Source organism: Capsicum annuum, chromosome 5, assembly GCF_002878395.1.
Source record: "Capsicum annuum cultivar UCD-10X-F1 chromosome 5, UCD10Xv1.1, whole genome shotgun sequence".
NCBI lineage: Eukaryota > Viridiplantae > Streptophyta > Magnoliopsida > Solanales > Solanaceae > Capsicum > Capsicum annuum.
Window position 1 is genome coordinate 206216463 of NC_061115.1, and position 17018 is coordinate 206233480.

Genomic DNA, 17018 nt, shown 5'->3' on the forward strand with positions numbered 1-17018 from the left:
AATATATTCAAAATCTTTTTTTTTATAACATTTAGCCATGGAATAATATAGGTCACTAAGTCTATATTTGCTTTTTTCTAAAATGGGTGCAAACATTTTTCCATAAATGACAAATACAAGCTAGATGAGGGACATTAGGACAAACAATGCTTACACCTTTTATGATACTTTCATTTCTGTCTGAAACAACACACATGATGTCTCTTTCATCAAATGTCTCTCTAAACTATTGAAAAAATTAAATTCATGCATTGTCATTCTCCTAATTAACAACACCGTAAGCTAATGGCAGAATACAACCTACATATAAATTAAACAAGGCAATCATTGTAAAAAAAAGTCAACTATAAAGGTGTTAATTTTAGCATCTTTATGAATTATTATAAATAAAACATCAATATATAAGCTAATATAATATATAGTAAATAAAAAAACAAAAAAAGAGTACAAAAAAACATGAACACACAGTACCTGCACCATCTAATGTTCTTACCGATGCAACTGTTTTTTCATATGGACCGCTTAAATGTGCCCCGTCAACAACTACAACAGGTCTATAAAATTTAAAATCCATTTTCATCGGACGCAATACAATAAACAAGTATTTAAACTAGTTATCTATTGCTTCATGCATCCGAATATGCGATTGCGGATACACTTGGTTCAACATATAGATATTCTATATTCATCTTCTGGTTCACCTCTAAGCATCGCAATCGCCTTCTCTTTTGGGCGTCATGCTTTCATGTAGTTAATGTTGACTCCGTAAATAGCCTTCATCTCTTCGATAATGTCCGCGGAAGGTGTGTATTATTTTGTGATTGATTAATTTTGGAGCTGTAAATTCACTCATAAAATTAGTTGTCGCAATCACATTATTCAACACTCGGTAGCTAAGACTGTAACTATGCTCTGAAATAAATGTTTTAATCATAAATAATTTCGATTCATTCGTACAAGACGCCTTCATGACCCACTTGCAATCTTCGTTACGATAAATCAGTACATAGCTGCATCAAAATATAAAAACTTAGTCATTGTATTAAATAAAAGTATTAAACTTGAAAATAGAAAGAAAAAATAATTTTTGAAACTGCCCCAGTTATATTATACATATCTCTGAATGTATAATCAACATTATACATACATCTTTTAAGTTAAAAAAATAATTCATAAAACACAATAAATTTCAGAGTGTCTTTATTCATATTATCAGCACATATCTGCATCAACAACTAAAAACTTAATCAATGTATAAAACAGAACTATTAAAAATTAAAATAGTAAGAATAAAAAGGAAATACTTTCACTGCCCCAGTTATATTGTACATATCTCTGAATGATAATTAACATTATACATTCGAATTTTAACTTAACAAACCAGTAATAAAACACAAAAGACTTCGGAATCTCTTAAACCAATGTATCATACATTTCTTTGACTAGCACAATTCAATTATACATACCAAATACATATAATAACACATTATACATTCGTATATTAACCTTAAAAATAAACAGTTCACAAAACTACACAACATAAACTTCTTAAAAAAAGAATTCCATATGTTATAAGATCAGGAAATAAAATTGATAATCTTATATCATACCTTTTTTTGTCAGATCATTTCGCTTTGGTATTGAATCCATTGGCTATTGCGTGTCTTTCCATTACTGAAACAAGAGTTTCCTTATCCTTGTATATCTGACTCACCATTATTTCAGTGTTCTTACAATCAGTAATGAAGTTTCTTACTTCAATTTCAGGCACATATAGAGCATACTGATTATCCGTTTCAACAACTGTTAATGCAACCGAATCATATTCACTACCTTCGATACACATTACAGCTCCAGTTGCTTTATCAAACTCTATTTTACTATTGGCTTTGTCGCAAGTTGAAATACAAGGCATAAAATTAACCAAACCAGCAAGTTGTTTCTTTAACTCAATGTAAACCCTCACTCCATTGTCGTTTCTTATGACAATTGGAGAAGAGTTTCCTTCAACAACATATTTCACTTTAATTTTTTTACACATTTCGTCTATATCCAACTCCATGGCGATTGTAGAAATCAATTTCAAGAAAGTAATACTTTCTGAAACAATTATTGCGTCACTTTTGTATGACTTATAACTAATTTTTGACTCCCAAATTTCAGAATGCTGGAACACTATTGGGATATTCATGTTTCTTTTTGAAGTATTTAAGAACGTATGTAGAAGAATTTTGTTGCTTTTTTCAGATTTTTTAGAAGAAATTTATTGCGGCAATAGAGCTTTTTTGTTTTCCAAATCTTGAATCAAATATTACAGAAAATAAAAATTGACTTATTAGATTTTTTTTTTGAAATTCAAATTTCAGTTACTAGTTTTATCCATAAATGAGTTAAGGTTAGCTAATTATTTTCATTAATTAAGGAACAATAATATAATTACTGATTGCAATTACCTTAAATTTAGAAATAGTTGTTTCGTCATACATTCGACCAATGTATAATATTTGACCGAATGTATGAGTATATTTACCAAAATTCGGAAAAGAGAAAATAAGAGGGGATTTTGTTTTAATTTTATTTTATATCTTTGATTTTAATATATATTATCAACATCTTATAAAAAGGATGGTGAAGATGAAGCTGTTTGATATGAAGAGGTAACAATAGCATTTCACAATATTGTCATATGTACTAATGTGTGGCTTAAATCTCATTCTTGATATGTTTAGTGTTTTGTTGGCATATTTTGTTTTTGATTGACTTTGATTCTGTTAATATTTAAATTATAATGCAAACTTTGGATATTGATCACAAAGATCTAATTTTTTTTTTTTTTTCAGGTTACTTATTATTGTTAAAATAATAATTTATTTTTAAGTTGGAACTGCTTATCCAATGGAAGGTTTAGTAATGCAAACTACAATTTATTTAGTTAGACATTAAATTTTTAATTTGTTCTCAAGTTCAAATTTGTTGTTGGAGGGCTTGTTCATTAATCAGTCTCTGTTTTGAGCTCTTAGTGTAGAAAAATATTTAGTAGGAGCGATATCTTCGAATGGATCCTATCCGGTGTGAATCCACATTAATCAGACTCGAATGGAGGTTCCAAGTACTGGATGAGAAACTTAAAAAAGAAAAAGAAAAACTTATCGCGGGAGGTTTTTAGGTCAAATGAATTAGTAATTGTCCCATACTAAGATGGTACATACTCTTCAATTTGAGAGAACTCAAATAAAATATAAATAGAAATATCAGTTTATCAAATTATTGCTCTCCATAGCTTTTACTTGATGCTAGGCATCTCAACAGTCTCTCTTTATAAAGAAAGAGATTTTATCTCCATCTTTGTTTAAATATATATGTTATAGGGTTAAAATTTCGTCTTCTTTAATTATTGTTACAATTCATTAGCTTGCTATGATGGGCATATATTGCTTACATTACTTTATAACATTCTTCTTTATGTCAATTTTTGAAACGCTTAAATTTTAAAAAAAGACAAATATATAAGAGGTGATGTTCACTTCATTATAGCCTCCAATTATATCCATTTTTGTCTCTTTTTTTTTTTTTTTTTTATATTGCTATCTCCATTTCACTATATAATGCTAACATAATAATCTATTTTAAAGTATTTTTATTTTTCTTAAATAATTTATTTAATAAGTCATTTTCATAACTTACACCACTTCATATTCCCATAACTTCTATTCTAATAATATCCGTTAATTTGGTGCTTTTAACTCACATATTACCATCTTTATAGCTCATGCTCTTAATAATCTTCATTACTCAAAAAAATTAAGAGTTGTAAATGGACAATTAAGGATCATCATATACAATATTTCAATTCTATATAAAAAGTCTTGTGTAGTTATTTTATTCTTGTAAGGTATAATATTGTATACTTCAGAAATATATGGAGATGGAAGTTATGAAATATTGAAGAAGGTTTTAAATTTTGTTGATAATTCTGTATGGTGTGGTGCGGAGAAATTATGGGTATTTACACAAGGATGTACTTGATTTAATTTTTTTAATGCTTTTTGATTGAAAAAAGTACATTATTTCAAATTAAAATCTCAACTTCATTGAATGTGAAATAGAAATAAAATAAAATTGTTATTAGAGAATATATTTTAACTTATTGATAAAGAATATACTATCCATAATTTAATAAATATTTTTTTTTTTTTTATGAAACGAAAACATTCTTCATAATATAATTATAACAAGTTATAATATTATAATTAGACAATAAATCTAAAGTGAATATAAAATTAATCAAAAAAATAATTAATTTTTTAACACCGCACGAAGCGTGGTTAGTTTCCTAGTTATCAATTAATTTTTAATTAAGAATTGAATTATTACAATATTTAGTGTCGGGGTTTTAGCAAAGACCCTTAATATTCTCAAATCCTATGTAAGAATTGGTCATTCCTAATAATCTTCTTCCAGCAAAGAACTAGTTCTACCTACATTTAATCCTAGTCTTATACTATTAACTAGGAGTATAAAATCCTAGTCTAGCTCTTTATAAATATTTCGTCTTATTTAAGTTTCTAACAGATTTATTAGATCTTTTAAGTGATTTTTGTTACATCAAAAATTCGCAAATTAACTTTTATTTTGTTGGTGGATGGCCACTCCTAAGAAGCTAGAAATTGTTAGAAGCATATTTTATTTCTCCCTTTTAATATTCAATTCAACAATTTATCTTGCCATTTACATAATCAATTAGCAAATTAAAGAGCAAACAAACTACTCAAATACTCAATTCAATTTACAATAGTTATGACTTCCAATTTTCCTCAATTTCTTTTTGTTTATCTTGTCTTGGACTTGGTTAGTGTTTGTTCTAGTCGATCATTTATCACTGGCAATTTTAATACTAGTGGATTTTCATCAGCAGTGGCAACTTGGTATGGAGATCCCACTGGAGCTGGCAGTGGTACGTATAATTTCTCGAACACAGACTTGATTTTTCTTGTTCTTGGATTTAATTTATATAAAACACGTAAAAAGTTTCTTCGTGATTAGTATATAACTTAACATGTTGTGTAAGAAGGTAAATATTTTTTTCTGGGGGTTGATAATATCATTTTATGGACGGTTATCAATAATTATCTTTTTTGTGTTTAGGGGGAGCTTGTGGACTAGAAGATGATGTAGCAAAAGCTCCATATAACGCCATGATAACCGCGGGAAATCAAGTTTTGTTCCAACATGGTTCGGGATGTGGCGCATGTTATCAGGTACGTCTACGCACATTACATCTTAGTAGTGGCAGACTTAGGATTTAGGGGTCGCAGGTGCACGGAAGGTTCGAACACACACATTGACGTTCATAGCTTTAAAGTTTCGTCTGGAAACTAAAGGATCCAACTATCTTCTTGGCTTACTGAATGTTTTCTAAATCTTATACTGAATTTTATACATTTTTTATATAATTATACCTAGATCGTCTCGTATTTAATAAATACCGGAGCACCAAAAGTTTGGTTATAGGTCTGCCTGCATTTTAGTACTCATTATCTTAATTACATATATATGTACTCAATTTCAACAACGTAATGGTTAAATTCTGAATCCTTCATTGTTTTCAGGTTATGTGCAATCAAAATAAAGAATGTTCAGGAAAACCAATAACAGTGGCTCTTACAGATGAGTGTCCAGGAACATGCAATGATGATCCAGTTCACTTTGATTTAAGTGGAACTGCCTTTGGAGCTATGTCAAAGTCTGGCCAAGCTGACCGACTGCGTAAGCTTGGAAGAATCGATATTTCTTATAAAAGGTATGTGAGTCTCTTCATAACAAACTAAAACAATGTACATTATTTTTCATGAATGTAACTTTATAAAGATGCTAAAAATATAAAAGAATTGCATTTATCAACTTAATTTAACATGTTATAATTAGTTATACTACTTTAACAAAAAAAATGCCCTAGGGTAAAATCGATAGAAAGATCAAAACTGAATATGGTTGAGCACAAAAAAATTGTTGATTTGGCCCGTTTATGAATCACAAAACTATAAATATGTGCCATCCATGGATCGGACAGTGTCTTTAACCATGGTATGATACTATTTTATTGCTAGACCATTGATGCTTGGTGGTTTACGATTTTATTTTTTGTTTATACTCTTCAAACTCATTTTTTTACTCGATATAGAATGATCAAATTCGTTATTTCTAAAAAGAAAAAAATTACAGTCGCGTTAACTGGTTTATTTAGTTGATTTTTTAGATAAGTGAACCAATACTTGACCAAAAGATGGACCAGTTCGATTGGCTTGGAAAATTATTTTTAAATTATAGATCGAAATTTTGTACTAAAAACCAATAGAATCGACGATTTTTCAATTTCTCTTTCGCACCAACAATATCAACCAAAATTCGGTGGGTTTCTTCAAAAATAATTGCAAAAACCTTCGATCAGTTTGGGTAGATTTTTAGTAGTGTTGCTTTATTTTTCAGGTAGCTAGCTCATCGACCGATGTATTAATATTCTTTAATTAACTTTCATATGGGATTTTTTCAGGGTGACATGCGACTACAAGCAAAATATTATGTTTAAGGTTGACAAAGGATCCAACCCTAATTTCTTTGCAGTAGCAATTGAAGCTGAAAATGGAGATGGTAAACTTTCTTTGGTTGAAATAAAACCAACAGGTTCAAATAAATGGTTTCCCATGCGACAAATGTTTGGAGCAACATGGTCAACAAATATTTATCCAGATAAACAAAAACCTCCCTTTTCTATTAGGATAACTTCACAAAATAAACATCAAGTCCAAGCTGATAATGTCATTCCTGTGAATTGGCAATCAAGTGCAACTTACAATTCAAATGTCAATTTCTCTCCCCAATTATAAAGCTTTTTATTTTTAATTTTGGAGGATTTGAGGAATTTGAGAGATTACAAAGTGAAATTTTGAACTTCCTTTGTATTCCAATAATAAGATATCATTAAAGAAAGTTCTTTAGTTATCAAGTTTGAAAATCTCTATTTCACTGTAGTATGGTGACAGATCAGATCAAAATGAATCCATGAGTTATAATAATTTTCTCAATCCCCTTTTGCATTGGTTTATGAGATATGAGAGAGGCCAAAATACATGTATATTTTTCGTGCCAAACTCTTTAATAACCACTTCAACTTTTTCATACTTTTGTCGTTGATTGATCTTGCTTGAAAGTCTACAAAATATAACAAAAACGAGTGAATAGAAAAATTTACTTCCCACGTTACTGTTGAAGTTGAGATTGAGCAGAAATCGATGGAACAATCGAAGGAAAACCCTAGTTCATTTGAGAGAAAACTGAAAGAAGAGAGAGAAAATATTTTCAACTTTCTGAAAAAATCTTTCCAAATCTATTCAAGTAATGGGCTTTAACATATATATACACATTGTTATTGGGATGAATCAGTCCTATTAATATTGTACATGAATGACGGGCCCAGACTATACAATGCTAATTTGCTCAAATTATTTACAAGGCATTGATACTAAATGAAAAATTGTATATACAAGTTTGGACTACGTTAATCCAACAGCCCCCCTCAACATGGAGGGTGTGCACACGCCAAGCTTGCTGAGAATGGCATGATGAGCAGGGCCAGGAAGCGATTTGGTGAAGACATCAGCTAGCTGAGCAGCAGAAGGAACGAAGTGGAGAGAAACAAGCCCGACAGTAAGACATTCACGAACATAATGGCAATCAATCTCGATATGCTTGGTGCATTCAGGAAAAACTGAATTCCGAGCTATGTGGAGAGCTTCCTGACTGCCACAATAAACAGGAACTGGGTGAGAAACGCAAACACCAAGATTAGTTAACAAACATACCAGCCATGTAACCTCGACTATAACTTTGCACAAAGCGCGATATTCAGCTTCAGCAGAGGACAAGAAAACTATAGGTTGTTTCTTGCATTTCCAAGAAATAGGGGATCCACCCAATGTAATAAAGAAACCAATAACTGATCGACGAGAAAGAGGGCAGGTAGCCCAATCAAAATTAGAATAAGCCAACAATGAGAAATCAGAGTCTCTATTGAACAATAACCCAAGGTCAGGGGCATTAACCAAATAGCACAACACATGTAAGCCAGCCAGAAGGTGAGGAACCTGAGGAGCCTGAAGGAACTAGCTCAAATGTTGTACAACATAAAATATGTCAGGTTGAGTGTGCTGAGGAAAATTCAGCTTACCAACAAGTCTACGATAAGTAGCTGGGTCCGTAAGGGGAGCATCCATATCAGTAGTAAGCTTTAGAGAAGCATCAAGTGGAGCAGAAACAGGAGAGAAATGATCACAGTAGAATTCAGAAAGTAGATCTGATGTGAACTTTTGTTGAGACATGAGATAACCTTGAGAATGAGAAGTTATCTTAAGACTCAAGAAATAGTGAACCAAACCAAGATCTTTGATCTTGAATTAATCATCAAGAAACAATTTTAAATCATCTAACTTAGCTACATCATCCCCAAAAAGAAGAATATCATCAACATAAATGGCTAGTACAGTGAGGGAATCCCCAACAGACTTGGTGAATAAAGAGTAATCATTTCTACTGGAGGAATAACCACGTATAGACAAAACATCTGATAGTTTAGAGAACCACTGTCGAGAGGCCTGTTTGAGGCCATAGAGTGATTTTCTCAGTCTACAGACCAGGGGAGCAGAAGTGGGAATGGAAGAATATAAAGTCAAACCAAGGGGAGGTTTCATATAAACTTCTTCATCCAAATCTCCATGTAAGAAAGCGTTGTTAACATCAAGTTGATACACTGTCCAATTTCTTTTAACAACAATAGAGACGAGAACCTTAATCGTAGTGAACTTGACCACAGGAGAAAATGTCACATTGTAGTCAATACCTTCCCTTTGAGTATCCCCTTGAATAACCAATCGATCTTTGTATCGCTCAACAGAACCATCAGATTTATGTTTAATCTTATATACCCATTTAGAAAAAATGGGTTTCTTGTGAGGAGGTAAAGGGACAAGATCCCAAGTATGATTGGCCTCAAGGGCCTTGAATTCCTGAAGCATGGCATCTTGCCAAGCAGGATGATAGACAACCTGCTGATAAGTCTGAGGTTTATGCATGGGAAGTTCAATAGAAGGGACCTTGAAAACAAAGATATAGATATAATCAGATAGGTAGGAAGGAGTGTGTGATACTCAAGAGGACCTCCCAATAAGAGGAGAAAAAGAACGATCAGACTGAATAGGAAAAACTGGAATAAGAGAGGGAGAAAGAGATTGAGGAGGGACTAAATAAGTAAGAGGAGGTATATCTAAAACAGGTGCAGAGGGGGGATGAGGTGTGTGCCTAGAGGAGTAAGGGAAAATATGTTCATGGAAAATGATATCTCTAGAATAAAAAATGGAATTGTCTGAAAGGTTGAGTATTTTGTAAGCCTTCTTCCCACAAGGGTATCCAAGAAACATAGATACTAAAGATCTTGGTTGGAATTTATCTTTCCCAAGGGAGGATGAATGAGCATAACATAAGCACCCAAAAGATCTGAGGTGATCATAGGAAGGGGGTTCTGATGAAGTTTTTCATATGGAGAAATATTATTCAGAATTGAGGAGGGAAGTATGTTAATGAGATAAGTAGCAGTAAGTACATAGTCATCCCAATACTTAACAGGAAGGTTTGATTGAAATAGTAAAGCCCTAGAAATCTCAAGGAGGTATATGTGTTTTCTTTCCACAACACCATTTTGTTGTGGTGTATATGGAATGGTTATTTGGAGAAAGAAGCCATTTTCAAAAAAGAAAGAAGCAGCTTCTAAGCTACTTCCTAATTCATAAGCATTATCTGACGTAAAAGACTGAACTTGAGTGTTGAAGTGGACTTTGACCATGGCCACAAAGGCTTTAAGAATGGATAAAGTATTGTCTTTGCATGATAGAAGGTGTGTCCATGTAACTCTAGTAAAATCATCAACTAATATAAGAAAGTATCTAAACCCATTGTCTGTCTTAGTGTGGTAGGGACCCCAAATATCTATGTGGACTAATTGAAAGGGCACTATTGTATGGATAATACTATTAGGGAAAGAGCTTCTATGTTGTCTTGCCTTGCGACAAACATCACAAATGAAATTTTGTTTAAAAAAGAGTTGTGAATGTAAGAAAGGAATGCTTTTCATTATATGATAAGGCATGTGGCCCGATCTTTGGTGCCAAAACAAGTCCAATTTATTCTCAATTTGAGAAGAATTACAAGAAAGGAAAGTAATTTTAGTTGAAGAAACAGGAAAATCATTAAAAGTTGCAGCAGTAAGAACATGGCTGGAAGGATGTGTAGGATAGTCAGCAGGAAAGTAGTATAATCCGTTTGAAGATCTACCAATTTCCAGTGGCCTCTTCAGAGAAGGGCCCTATAAATGACAAGTAGAAATGAAAAATACTACTGAAAAATTCAATTGTTTAATGAGTTGGTAAATTGAAAAAAGATTGAACTGAAATGAAGGGACCAAAAGGACATTATGTAAGGTAATATCATATCTCGAATGAAGTGAGCCAGTAGATATCACCTTAACTTTGTATCGGGTACAGCTAAAGGTTGTATGTTATAAAGTAAATATTTATGTAGAGTCATGTGGTTTGAAGCTCCTGAGTTTAGAATCCAAGGATTCACTCCTAAATCTATAGAACCATGCACATGACTTTCAGATATAAAAACAGTGCTATTTGACAAGCCTGCAAAGTTGGCAAAACCTGATGGTTCACCACCAGCAGTGTGTCCAGAAATTATGGGAGAAATTTGTGCTTGTTGGAATAGACTCATGAGATGATTGTACTGCTCTTTACTAAAACCATGTGATGATTCATCTTGAGAAGATAAGATATTTGAATTGGTGGGACAATTAGCAGGACTTTGGAAATGAGCATCCATCATTTGTACACAAGAAACAGTTGGTTTCTTATTCTTTGTGAACTTGAAGTCACCTGGAAACCATGGAGTCCATAGCAGGTCTCAGTAGTGTGTCCAGGTTTCTTGCAGTACTTGCAAGATATGGATACGACTAAGTTCTTATTTGGATTAAATGAGACCTTTTGACTGTAGAGTTTACTGTTAGATGAAGGCGAAGACATGGATGCATGGAAAGAGACTGAATCACTGGAAAATTTTGATAATCCAGGTTGAGTTTCTTTCTGACTTTCATCTTGTTACAGAATCCCATACACTTTACTGATAGAAGGCAAGGGTTCCATCACTAAAGTATTGCTTCTCACAGTATTATATGTCTCATTAAAACCACTTAAGAATTGGAACAACTGTTGATCTTGGATGAACTTGCTTAGTCCTCCACATGTACATTCAGGGCCAACATCTGAAGCATTAAGCTCATCCCATAGACTCCTGATTTTGGTGAAATAGGCAGATATGCTAGAAGACCCTTGGACTATGGAATTTATCTCTTTCTAAATGTGTATGCATCTAGACCCATTAGACTATCCGAACCTATCATTTATGTCCTTCCATACATCTCTAGCACTAGGAATACACATTACATTGATAGCTATGTCTCTAGCAAGAGAGTTATAATCCATGCCTTGACTATGTGGTCATACCTTTCCCAAAACTGGAAATAAGGGTTGTTTGACTCAGGCCTGGGGAATTTTCCATTTACCATACCTAATTTGTTCTTAGCAGACAATGAAGTAATCATGATATTTCTCCATATAGCAAAACCGTTCCCAGTAAAAACTATAGGTACAAGTTGAGAGCTAAGGTTCTCAGATAGATGAATGTAATAAGGATGCGACGGGTACAGAGTAAATTCATCAAAACCACTACTTGTGGTCGAAGGTACTGTGGTACTACCATGTTGAGCATTTGACATAGCAGAGAAGACTATAATGAAGACGATTATACCCAGTATTCGAAGATAAAATGTAGATTCAAACAAATCGAACAATCACAAGCATAATCCCTAGTCGATTCTACATAGAAGGAGTCATATTTAAAGAAATTACCATTCTTCTTCTTAAACCTGAAGAAGATGAGGACTTGTTCAACAAAAACATCACCAAGGTAGAATCTTCCTTCACTGAAAAACAAAAAACTCCGTACAAGGGTAATATCGGTCGAAAGCGCCGCCGTAGAGCTACCAGAAAACCTGCTCTGATACCATATTGAAGTTGAGATTGAGCAGAAATCGATGGAACAATCGAAGAAAAACCCTAGTTCATTTAAGAGAAAACTGAAAGAAGAGAGAGAAAATCTTTTCAACTTTCTGAAAAAATCTTTCAAATCTGTTCAAGTAATGGGCTTTAACATATATATACACGTTGTTATTGGGATGGGTCAGTCCTAGTAATATTGTACATGAATGACGGGCCAGACTAGACAATGCTAATTTGCTCACATTATTTACAAGGCATTGATACTAAATGAAAAATTGTATATACAAGTTTGGACTACGTTACTCCAACAGTTGCGCTAAAAAGCAAGTTCCGACAACAAATTTCATTTAGACACTCAAGAATCAAACTACGATTTGTTTCAATTGAGCATCTAAACACATGATACAATGTCCTATTAAACGCTTTCTTTTCATTTTTTCTTTTAAGAAAATTGCATATATTCTCAAATGTTCATTATGTAGATATAAATAAATGCGTAAAATACATGTCATCTCCTTTAATTAAATGAATTAGTTACAACAAGCCATAAAATCTCAAGAATGTTCCAATTGAGAACATATTTAAGTGGCTAATTTATCTAGGTGATAGACATTTGAAAATACCCGTAAAATAAATAAATTAATGGATTTTTTTAGTGTTTATTCTTGCCAATTTTACAATGGTAGTATAGATAATGTTGGTGGCTCGGCAGTGGCAAGCTGGTATAGAGATCCTACTGGAGCTGGCAGTGATAACATGTTTCACAACATTTTTTATTTGATTTAACTTATGTACACTGATATAATATAAAAGTTTCTAATAACACTATCAGGTTAAAATGATCTACTTACATTTTGTCTTTTTTTCTTTTGTTAGTTTCGAAGGAGCTTGTGGATTCGAAGATGATGTAGCAAAAGCTCCATGCAAGGCCATGATGTGGCGCGTGTTATCAGGTGCATGCATACATTATTAAGGCATAATACATAAATGTATCTTTCAATTTGACCTTAATTTTTATCTACGTCCTTCAATTTTGAGTATGCACAGATAAATACTTAAATTTGTATAATATTGACCAAATAGACACATTCGTTGTGTAGCGTCTTATGTAGCCAATGTTGGGTTCAAAATTGACAAAGAGTCATGCGAGGCTATTTTAATTGCAAACCAAAATGACGATAATTTAGATGAGAAATAAAATCATACTAAAACACAATTCAATTGATATGATTCGGTCAATTGACATACTGCTGCGGCAAAGCGCAAGTGTAGGTGCTCCACCCAAGTAATATAGTGTCCTCAAAAAAGCCAAGTATCGATCTCTTAGAGACCTGTGTTAAAAAACTATCCTATTCCAGTCTTACTTCAAAGATTAAATAAGTGCTAAAGCAACCATAAAAGTTTGGGAAGTTAAAACTAAAATTAAACTATAGTAATGCGGTAAAGTAAAGGATTTTGAACAGGTTGAACAGTTATGGGAAATGCCCAGGGTTAAGGCACTACGAACAATCATACTCAGCTATATAACATTGTTGTTTCAATTAATTAACATGGTTGTTGGTTCACAGAATTAATATTATGATTATGGTCTTTCGAACCATTAATCAACTATCCAACATAGCCCCACAACTACATCGTTGAGCAGGAATGCAAGAATAAGTTAAATGCATTCATGTTTCATCCTGTAATTGAGCCAAATAGGGAATATTAGTTATATTACTATCCTAAACTCAATTCATAACTTCACTCAATTGAAAGATCACTATTATATTCTATCTATCCCACGCTCTATTCTATTGTTTCTCCTTCCGGGATCACAATAGAATTAAGCATGTATTCTAAGGGTTGAAAATTCATAAGATTGTTAAAAAAAGAATATAAGAACAACCAACAATCATAATAACAATAACCAACTCAATTATTAAGAAAAAGTAATCATGTTCTCGGTCTTAACCTCGAAAAAGGGCGTTTAGCCACTCATGGACATACAAATAATCACAAGATATGGATCCATGTTATAATCTATAAATAAAGTAAAGTAAAAGAAGACAAACCTTAATTGAACCCTTCTCCGGTATATTATCAAGAACCAAGGTCGTCCAAGGTGATTACACAAGAGTTTAAGTGTCCTATTTATAAAAGGACCAAGCTGCCTATTTTTGACATAGTAGCGTACCATGCGAATATCACGCCATCTAGACAGTATGACATGCCAAAATATGGTGGGATAATGTTTTGGACATTCCTCAATGCAACAAAGGGCGTTCCACGCCCTTATCGCAGTGCATAGGGTCTATTGCACGCCAATGAGTTCAAATATTTCAGATTCTGTAATGCTTTGTCCCATGCGTTTGTCCTTCAAGTCCAAGATTTGTGGCAACTTTTCCTCTTGATTTCCAGCTATTATATCATCCATTTATCATGTCAATCATATCACCAAGAATCCTATGATATCAAGCACCTTAATTAGAGCTCAAAATTCAATTGAATCCATCACGATAAACTAGAAAGGAATATGGCTCAAGCTAAGAGTACTAGTTTTCTTGTTTGAACTTTAACTGAATGTTTTGACTCCAAACTCATTATGAACACCCCTTGAACATTCCAAACACATAACCAAATACTTATATGCTCATTTTTATCAAGATTAACTCATATATATCAAGAGAAGTCCTCAAAACTAAGTTAAGTAAGCATAGATAACAACACTTAGGTGCATAAATCCACCTAAGATCATCACCCCACACTTAAAGCCTTGTTCGTCCTCGAACAACTCTTTACTTTAATCATCATGAAAAGAAAGACTCAAATACTACTACTACAAGCAAGATATTTAGGTTAATACTACAATGACTACACAGATAGCAAGTTTTACACTAAACATATTATATACAATTGAAAGCTCATGAACACTACTCCAAAACATCCTAACCTCAAAAATTGACTCACCAATGTTGACCAACTCATGCATATTACTTAATCACAGAGATTATATAGTTCACCCAACTTTCATGAAATATATGCCCTCACCACAAAAGAGTTACCCATATCTACTCACAGAAATATAATTATCACTAGAATGGGCATAAGAATTGAATTGCGCTCACTCTCTCAAAGACTTCAAAAGTTACACAAGATGAAACATAGGCTTGACCTTAGTGTAGCACTCCACTAATATCAGAATATTAAGGCTTAATATCAACTAGGACTTTAAAGGTTGTGATGTAGTCTAAGGGAAGGATAGGAACTATTTTGGACAGGAATCGTGACTATCTTCCCTAAGCTCTTTAATACATCACATATACATTACGAACTTCTCCAACCAACCACACTTTCAGCACTTCTACCCTTCATTTCTCTTGTGTTTTGCCTTATCTTATTAAGCTAATTCACATATAATGTGGTGGGAGTATTTTCTATTCATACGTTATTCAATCTTGAATATTTTTTTTCTTTTCATTACATAAATCCCAACCACAACACATGTCAAATTTTCAACATCAATAGATACTTTTTGGGGCCTTGCTCTTATCTTTTTTCTTCTTATTTTCACTCTTTAACTTCCTTGATTTTTCACTAAAGTGCTTAGGAACTTTGGGTTAAATTCAGGTCAACAAAGAAGGGAAATAAGCTACATATTAGGCTACCAAAGAATATAGTTTAAAGGCTCAATGGGGATAACTAATATTATGCACATGGGTAGATAAAAAAAGGTATGAAATCAGGATATCAAAGAAATGCCTATATTATGTCCTAAATCCATACTCTTTATTTCACTTTGCACACACACCCGACAAGTTCTAGATATTAAGATGCAACTAGGAATACAACAATAACCTCACTAACACATTGCACATACTCAATTCAAGTAGGATCATCATAGACTCTCAACCACACAACAACATAGAATTTAAAATTAACCCAACAAGTACAAGAGTCATAAAAATGAGCTTAGGTGTCTAAAAAATAGTAATTCACACAAAAAAAACATACTCTTAAATACAAACCAACTTGCATCATGTAATTACATATAAAACTAATAAGAACATCTCACTTATTCCTGACACAAAATATTAAAATTTATTCCTAAAAAATGAAAAAGAAGATATTAAGTTCAAAGGGCACCCCCATGGAAAAGAATAGATAAAAGCAACCACAGGGTGGGTGAAGTGCGCACCTACTATATTGACACCAGAAAAACTAAAACTAAAAAGAAAATTATTTTGTAATTTTTCAAATTTACTCAAAAACCCAGAAAACAACTAAAAATTAAGATCCTATAGCATTACTTCACCCGAAATAATGGAAATTTCTCCACCCCATACTTGAAAATATACTTTATCCCCAAAGTAAACTCAAAAGTGAGGATACAAATACTATCCGAGGCCTCTAGGCCTAGCTAGTTTCATCTTCAAATATTAGTGAGGTCAGGTGGACACGACATCTAGTCTTTGCCATACTCCTTCACTCAAGTTTTCGATACTCAGACTTTCCATCAAACTGTAACTCAAAAAAATAAAAAATACATAAAATAAAACTAAAATATGAAAATAAAATACCTACCTTAAATTGGTTTTCCTGCTGAATTTAGTGTCGCGGAATGACCCACATCACTACATGAATCATAATCCTTCATATTTCTCCACTACTCGAAGGCCATCTTTTCATTATTCGTTGACTTCTTGAGTGTGTAATCTCAAGGTCATTATCATTATCAACATTATCCTTCTTAGGCTCATCTTTTTGCTTCACCCTTTCAAGTATATTAGGTATCTTGGGCAACTCTATGTGACTGTCCAAAGAGGTAATTAGTTGTTTGGACTCCACCACGCGACACTCGTCCACTTTCATCAC

General features: G+C 32.8%; 1 protein-coding gene and 1 long non-coding RNA gene across 2 annotated transcripts; one reads left to right on the plus strand and one right to left on the minus strand.

Moving 5' to 3' along the window:
- Positions 1-4555: 4555 nt before the first annotated feature.
- LOC107872628 (expansin-B15-like) lies at positions 4556-7003 on the plus strand. Its single transcript, XM_016719262.2, has 4 exons — positions 4556-4954; positions 5146-5258; positions 5610-5800; positions 6551-7003. The coding sequence occupies exons 1-4, from the start codon at positions 4798-4800 to the stop codon at positions 6882-6884; spliced, it is 795 nt and encodes a 264-aa protein (XP_016574748.2). The 5' UTR covers positions 4556-4797; the 3' UTR covers positions 6885-7003.
- A 358-nt stretch (positions 7004-7361) lies between these two features.
- LOC124898991 lies at positions 7362-12464 on the minus strand. The gene is made up of 2 exons (XR_007056131.1): positions 12015-12464; positions 7362-7797 (listed from the first exon to the last, which is right to left on the minus strand). It is a non-coding gene; the product is annotated as an uncharacterized LOC124898991 (long non-coding RNA).
- Positions 12465-17018: the final 4554 nt, after the last annotated feature.